This window comes from Malurus melanocephalus, unplaced genomic scaffold (assembly GCF_030028575.1).
Source record: "Malurus melanocephalus ecotype Western Australia unplaced genomic scaffold, MMel_1.1 scaffold_934, whole genome shotgun sequence".
NCBI lineage: Eukaryota > Metazoa > Chordata > Aves > Passeriformes > Maluridae > Malurus > Malurus melanocephalus.
Window position 1 is genome coordinate 77,889 of NW_026624166.1, and position 7,876 is coordinate 85,764.

At 56.8% G+C, this 7,876-nt stretch overlaps 1 protein-coding gene across 1 annotated transcript in view; it reads left to right on the top strand.

Moving 5' to 3' along the window:
* Nucleotides 1–3,147, top strand: part of CBX4 (chromobox 4) — a 4,505-nt gene extending 1,358 nt beyond the window's left edge. The window contains exons 3-4 of the mRNA XM_057386202.1: nucleotides 310–376; nucleotides 893–3,147. Coding sequence (XP_057242185.1) covers nucleotides 310–376; nucleotides 893–2,224 — 1,399 coding nt within the window. The 3' untranslated portion in view covers nucleotides 2,225–3,147. The remainder of the gene's footprint in view (nucleotides 1–309; nucleotides 377–892) is intronic.
* The last annotated feature ends 4,729 nt before the right edge of the window (nucleotides 3,148–7,876 follow it).

The window sequence follows — 7,876 nt, forward strand, 5'->3', positions numbered from 1 at the left end:
TTTTTCTCTCTCTTTCCGCGCATTTATTTCCTGGAGTGTTTTGGCGCAAACTGTGAACTTCAGCCCCTCTCCGCAGCGGGGAGGCGACGGCGGGGAAGGCGCCTGCCGCTTCCTCGGGATGCCTGTGCCCCCGGCCCGCTGCCACCTGCGGGACCCTCGGCTCGGCACCTGCGGGCCCCTGTCCCCTCCCGCTGTCCCCTCCCGCTGTCCCCTCCCTGTGTGCGGGGTCCGGGAGCTGCCGCGCGTGGTGGGTGCACCGGGGGTCTGCGTGCCGCCCTGGGGGCTCGCCGTGACACTGTGTTCCCGCAGGGAGCGGCAGGAGCAGCTGATGGGATACCGCAAGCGGGGGCCCAAGCCAAAGCCGCTGGTCGTGCAGGTAAAGCGTGGTCCCAGCCCCGCACCCCGCTCTCTGTGCCGCGGGCCGTCCCCCGGGAGCCGCTTGCAGCGCGTTTCATCATGCTGGGAGGGAGCCTGYGCACGGCCCAGGGCCTCGCAACGCCCCGGGGACCCCCAGCGCCGAGCTCAGCGGGTGCCCCAGCCCCCCTCCCTCCCCTCCGGGCRCAGAGCACGCCGCTGTGCCCGTGCCCGGGTGGCATTAGCAGGCTGCTCGCGGGCTCGGCAGCGGCGGTCCCGCTCGGCCCCCGTTCCCAGACAGCTGATTGAAGGGGGCTTTTCTTCTTTTCATTGCTTCATTAATCTGGAGCAATGCACAGCCTCTAAGTTGGAGTGGGCTGGGGCCGCCTGCGAGAGGACGCGGTGCCCCGGCATGCAGCGTCCCGTAAGGAGAGATGCCGGAGGGGCGGGGGTTCTGCCGGAGCCGTCGGCACCTGCCAGAGCGCGGGCCCTGCTTCTCCAGCCGTGTCTGACCTCAGCTTTTGCTTTTTTGTTGCAGCTCCCCTCCTTCGCCCGCCGCTCCAACATCCTGACGGGGCTGCAGGACCCTGCCGTGGACACCAGGCCCAAGCTGGATCTGGGCTCCTCTGGCAAGAGCCAGCAGCACCAGTATGAACTCAACAGCAAGAAGCACCACCAGTACCAGCCCAACGGCAAGGAGAGCAGCATGAAGCACCAGTCCCACAGCAAAGGGAAGTATTACTACCAGCTGAACAGCAAGAAGCACCACCACTACCAGCCAGACCCCAAGATGTACGAGCCCCATTACCAGCCCAGCAGCAAGGAGCCGCAGGGCCAGGCCTGCTTGGACAATAACAAGACCCCCCTGGTCACCCACCCAGATAAGTGGGCTCATGGCCCAGCCAAAACTTTGCTGGGTCCAGTCAAGAACCTGGCAGCAGAGAGCAAAAATGGAGCTGAGAAGAACCTGTCCAGTGGTACCGGGCCACCTCCCCGAGACAGGGTGACCAGCAATGGCCTTGGGGGAAAGATGAAGATCGTCAAGAACAAAAACAAGAACGGACGCATTGTAATTGTCATGAGCAAGTACATGGAGAACGGCATGCAGGCGGTGAAGATCAAGTCTGGGGAGCCTCCCCGGAAGCGGGCTGCAGAAGAGAGGACTCCTAAGAAGGGTGGGGAGGAGAAGGTGGAGGCTTGGAGGAAGCCAGGGGAGGAGAGGGTGGTGGGCAGCAATGCCCTGAGTAAAGCAGAGGGCGAGGCTCGGCAGCCTCCCGCAGAGCTGGAGGAAAGTCCCCAAAAGACTCCCTTGACCAGGGAGCTGCCCCTTGCGCCAGAGGAGCAGCCCTTGCAGCTGACCACCAAGCCGGACCTTGTGCCCTGGTCCCTGAGTCCCGTGTGCGAGCACAGCCCTTCCTCCATGGGACTGAACCTGTCCAGCGCCAGCTCGCGGAAGCGCTGCCTGTCGGAGCCGCCCGTGGAGCAGGAGCCGGGCAAGAAGCGCCTGACCTCGCGCAGCATCAGTGCCCCCACCTGCCTCAGCCCCCCGGCCCCCGAGCCGCCCRGCCAGGGCCAGCCGGAGGTCATCCTGCTGGATTCGGACCTGGACGAGCCCATAGACTTGCGCTGCGTGAAGCCGCGGGCGGACGGCGAGCCGGCCCTGGCGCAGGTGAAGCCGGAGCTGCCGCCGCCGCCTCCGGCTGAGAAACCGGCCCCGGAGCCTCCGCAGCCCCAGGAGGCCGCAGAGGAGGAGGAAGAGGAGGAGGCCGAGTCCCTGCAGGAATTCAAGCCCTTCTTTGGGAATATAATTATCACAGATGTGACCGCAAACTGCCTGACTGTGACCTTCAAGGAGTACGTGACGGTGTGAGGTGGGATGGCAGCCGCTCCCCGTGGGAGCTGCGTGCCCGTCCCGGGGCYGCCGGCCCCAAATCCTCCCTCCACGGTACCGGTGCCCCTTCCCCGGAGCCCACGTGCCCCTGCCCGCRCCGCGGCGGCCGAGCCTGCCCAGGGGACGCCGGCACAGGGCCGGGCACGGTGGCCATCCCTGCCACGTGGGGTGACCTCGCCGCTGCTCCCGCCCCGCGCCTGGGGGMTGCTCCAGGACCTGCAGGCCATGGGACACACGAGGATGGGACCCGCCAGTTACTCAGAGTTATAGTATTATATTTTAACAGTGCTAACTTGTCAAGTGATTCTTGCTCCCGTTTGTACGTGGTGTTATTGAAATGTATTGTTTGAGCTGAAAGCTGGTCGCTCCCTGGCCACGCTAATATATTTATTTGTAGGTATTTATATAATGAAATATAAAGCCTAGATTTATGGAGTCCCTAGATCACCTTATAAACTATATCAAACGACTATTTTCTGTTCTCCTTTTTAACCATCGAGCATTTGTTAGTCTTGGTCCCTTGCCCTCCCCACAACCCRCAGGACCATCCCGTATATATTTTTTGATACTGTACACATGTGGTGTTTCTATGTGCAAAAAAAAAAAAAAATCGTTATCTAAAGCTGAACGAGCTATTATAGAAATTGCTGCTATTAGAAATGTCTAAACTATAAGCTTCCAATTATTAATTGCTTGAATGTAAATATTAAATGGAGATGTTGAAAGTGCATTTGATGTTCTGCAGCTAGTGTAGATCGGAGTGCAAAGCCCAGCTGCTGCAAGCTGCCAGCGGCGCATCCTGGTCTGAGGGCTGTGTCACAGGGGAAGAAATGTATCATGCAATCATGGCAAAGGACTATAAACCTTTACAAAAACTACCGGGATTCGGAGTGCGTTTGTTCCAGCATACGGATGGCAGGTGCCTGTGTGGGCAGGCTGCCCCAGTGACAGTACCTGCAGCTTAAAACATCAGCTCTGAGATGCAATATATTGAATATAGTTCAGTTTTTACCCYCAGAGTGTGGAGGGCAGTGTGAGGGCACCCTGAGTTGTGGGGGGACATTGAGGCCACAGGAGCTGGTGGTGTGGGGACACCTCCCCCAGTGCTGGACAGGGCTGGGCTCGTCCAAAGTGGGCAGTGGGAGGTGTAGGTGTGTGATGGGAACCTGAGAAGCTGTGGAAGCACAGGCTGGSAAGGTGTGACAGTGATGGGTGATGGTCACCATGCCAGCAGTGTCATCACAGTGTTGGGGTCACAGTCAGGTAAAAACTTCCGAGAGGAGGATGGTCCAAATTCCACCAAGAAAGCTGCAAACTTTTCTGAACAAGTTTAATAATTGCTAGAGTCCATTGGATATACAGTGCAGGGCTAATTCTTTACAAGAGGGCTCACAGGGGGTGGCAGCTCAGCAGCGGGGCCCCTGCAGCCCCTGGTGTCCCTGTCACCTCCCCAAACAGAGTCGGGTGCCTGGGACGTGCCACCCTCTGAATCGGGTGCTGCCAGCAAAGCTGGCTCTGCTGCCAGCCTGTCTCCTCTTGGGCTTTTGGTCAAAGTCGATGGCTCCTGAAGCAAAGATCTTGGTTGAGGTGTTGTTGATGGCACATTGATGTGTGTGGACCAGAGCCGTGAGCTTGTGAGCAACAAATTTAATAGATTTTGATGAGGTGGAGCCTGCAGTGACACCTGAGCTGTCTGAGAGTCAGGGTGAGGGCAGCCCTGGCTCCTGCTGTCACACGGTGTCAGAGCTGTCCCCAAAGCACAAATAACCCCCTGTCTGGTGCTGCCACTTCTGGGCCACCTGGGCCTCCCATGTCATTGAAATAAATTCCTAATTCAGTCAGTGATTGTTCCTTTGGGAGTGCTGAGGGTTGTGTGGTGTCTGTGGGAAGGTGGGACTGCATCCAGCCAGGTGTGGGTCACAGTGGGAACTGTGACACATCTTCCCTGCAGCAGTTCAGCCAGAGCTGGAGCACTTTTCTGATGCAGTTGGGCTTAAATTGGAGGAAAAGTAGGTTTTGCTGTGGTGTAGCTCAGGTTTGCTGCTCGGAGCATTCATGAGGTGGCTCCAGCCCAGCTCTTTGGCTCGGTTGGGTGGTGTGGGCAGGGTCAGTGCTGACCATTTGCTTCTGCCCCAGTTSTGGTTGATGTTCCAAAGCCAAAGGACACTTGGGCCATGTTCAGGGCTGGGGTGTTCACCTGCCTGTGCAGAGACCCCGAGGGTGGTGCTTTGTGCACCCAGGGGAGTGGAAATGGTGAACTCTGATTAAAATCAACATTTGCCTGATAATTGTGCTGAATGTTAAGAGGGTTTTAATCAARGCTACGTGTCACCAGAGCTGTGTGGTGACGTGCTGAGGGTGCTGGAGAGGTGCTGTCAGGGCAGGTCAACCCCATTCTGCACCAGGGGGTGCCCAGGGATGAATTGGTGGGAAGGGTTTCTCTGCCATCCCAGGCTTCACTATCAGAATGATCAGAAATTATGCATTTTCCCTCGATTAATTAAGCTAATGGTTATCTGAAAACAAAAATGGCATGGAAGAGGAGACGCATGCTCAGAATGCAAAATGTGATTTATGAAAGGGGAAGTGCAGCTCAACAGACAGCTACGGGAGCCAGTGCAGGAGCGGGGCTGGGCCAGGGCTCCGGGGCAGGGCGGCTGCCAGGGCACAGCTCCTCTTCAGCCCCACAAAGGTAGATGAAAACAGCGGGTTTTCTCACARATAGCAGGTTTTGGGCTCGCAGGATCCGGGCCAGAGCCTGGGCATGGCTGTGGCCACGAGCGGGTGTGGATCTCCCTTCCCTGGGCTGGAGGTGTGAGAGGCTCTGGGCAATTCATAACTGCTGCAGGTTCGCAGTTAGCTGAGCTCATTAGCATTTCTGAAAATAGAGGGTGTCGTGTCACCAGTTTTTAAGGAAGCACCGTCCCTCTGAGGGTGTGTTTGGGTTCYCTCCCTGCAGCCACCACCCCTAAAGCCCCTAAAGCACGCTCTGTGCCGGCAGCAGCCGTGCTGGGTTCGAGGCACCGTTTCCCGGAAACCACACAGCCAGATATTTCTTACTTTAATAGTTTGATCATGTTTATCACGACTCCAGCAGCTTCCTGTGCTGTGAAAGGTGTGATAAGTAGTTACTGGTTTGAAAGCTGCGCCCTTCCCTTGCTGGGCCGGTTGGCTGGGAGAGATGAAGTGTTTGGATATGAATTACTTATTCCTGCCACTCTCTTTCCCCAGTAAATGCATCAAACCTAAATGCCTGTTACTGAGCAAATTAATGTGGAGTCCACGGTGACTTCCAATGGTTATCAGAGTGATCCAGGGCGAGATGGAGCGTCACCACGCTCCATTAGGAAGGCTGGTGTGTGCTACATTTAATGTATTTCCCAGGAATGCGTTAACCTCTGCTTGGTTTGGACTTATTCCAGACAAACATTTGCTGATGTAAAAGGAGAATTTGTTTCGTCTTTGAGCCCTTCTGAAAGGGCCTGCTGGATCCCCAGGCGTGCACAGGGGAGGGGCTGCTGATGCTGTAGGTTCTCCCCTTGCCCCGGTGGTATCAGGGTCTGCACTGGGATCCTGCCGGGGCCCTGGGGGCTTTCAGGAGGTGTCAGCACCATCCCTGCTCCATGGAAAGTGATGGAAAAGTGATGGAAACACCATCCCCTGGCAACCACCAGAGACAGTGGCAGTGTGGGCCCCAGGGCTGGGTGGAAGGGCTCCATCCGAGGTGTGAGGATKCTGTAATGAAGGAAGATGTTCAATAAACACAAAACAGAGCTGATGTGTTTTAAGCAGAGTAAGAAATAGCCCAGTGGGAACTGGAAGGTCCAGTCTGGGAATGGGTCCAGAGTTCAGCTCCAGACTGGGAATGGCAGAGGAGCTTCTCTTCGAGAAGGGTAGAAGGTGGAGGTGGGTGTATGCAGTGGGCAGTGGAAGATTTTCCAGGTTTGGTCATACATGGCTGGGGACAGTTCCTGCAGGCATCCATTGTGTGCATTTTGTGGCATTTTTCCTTTCTCTTCCCATTTTTCTGTCATTTTGCTGTGCAGTGTCAGGAGGTGCCTGTGTGACTTTGCTCAACGTGGTGATCTCAGCATTGGTCCCTCACTGCAGAAATCAGCAACAAGGTAAAGCATTCATGGCCATATTTTGGGAGGGAAACCCACTGCTTGGGTTATGTTTTTCTAGCCCTGTCCCCTTGAGCACAGCCATACACAGTCAGCTGCTGTAAACCATTTTACCTAAAATTGGATCCAGCGGGGCTGATCCAGCAGCCTCTGAGGGGCTTTACTGGGTTGTGATGGGCTTGGTGTCCCTCTGAGTGAGTGCTTGGTGTCCCTCTGTGTGTGAGTGTGGCTGTGGGAGGGCAAGACCAAGGTGCAGCTCTCTCACCAAACCAGGGCAGCTGGAAGGGGACAGCAACCTTCACTTCAATCCCATCCCTGAGCCCCCTTATTGCCCCATCCCACGGGGCTGCCTCTGGTTTGAGCGGTCAGAAAACCCTGGTAGTAGGAAATCCTCAGTCTCTCCACAGATAAGATCATTTGGACTCATCCCAGAATCGTGTGAGATCTGTCAGACACAGCACAAGGMCACAGTTTGTGTTTGCACCAGAAGGGGAAGGCATCACAGCCCAGACCATCCCCAGGTGCCTGCAGAGCTTTGTGGAGTGGCTCTGACTGTCCCCTGTGCCTGGGAAAGCTCCTGCCCACACCCTGGGCTGGGAACCATCCCATTATAGTGAACTGAAGCAGCTCACACATTTGGGAAGGGGCTGGACCAGCAGTGCCTGACCCAAACTCGGTCTGTGGCATGGCCCAGGCTCAGGCAGCASCAGTGCAGTGAGGGAGAGCTGCTGTGTGAGCGAGAGGTTGGGTGGAGATGTGGACAGAGCTCCAGGGCCCCTCACTGCATCCTGAATAGGGACCCCCTTGATTGGTGCAGGGAATGACAGGAGAGGGGAACAAGGTGAGGGATGTGAGAGAGGGGCGAGGGGGCTGTGGTCAGGTGTGTGCAGCMTGCTAGGGAAGGAAAAGAGCTTGGTGATGGTTGGGAAGGAGATTGGGAAGGGAAGAGGGACCTGGTGGTGCAGCTGCTCGTAGGAGCCATCCCTGGATCCGTGCCAGYGCACTGAAGGGATGTTACTGCACCACGGACCTGCAAAAGGGAGAGAAATTAGGGGCTSTGTAATGATGAAAGTTTGGGGCAGGCCCTGGCAGGGCTGAGGGTGGCCGGGGTCTCCTCTCCCCGGGCTGGGAGCTGCTGGAGCTCCCGCTGCAGGGTGAGATCCCGGGCTCACCCSAGAGCCATTTCCCAGCACCTCCGGAGGTCGTTTCTCAGAGGAGCTGTCAGTTCAGCTGACACCTTGATGTAGTTTAAAGCAAACTGCAAACATGAAGATTTATTTTTATTGAAGGAGCTGGCATATAAAACATGCAGTGAGACACAGCAGGAAGCACCCTGGATCCTGGGGGCTGGGATTGGGCACGCCAGGCTGTGCCATCCCTGGGCAACCCTGCTGGCAACAGGCCCTGGGCTTCCAGCGTGGGCAGAAAATGAAATTTGATCAGCCACTGCCAAATCCTCCAGGATTTCTGAAGCCTCCAGGGTCCCCAAAGSCTCCAGGAGCCCTGT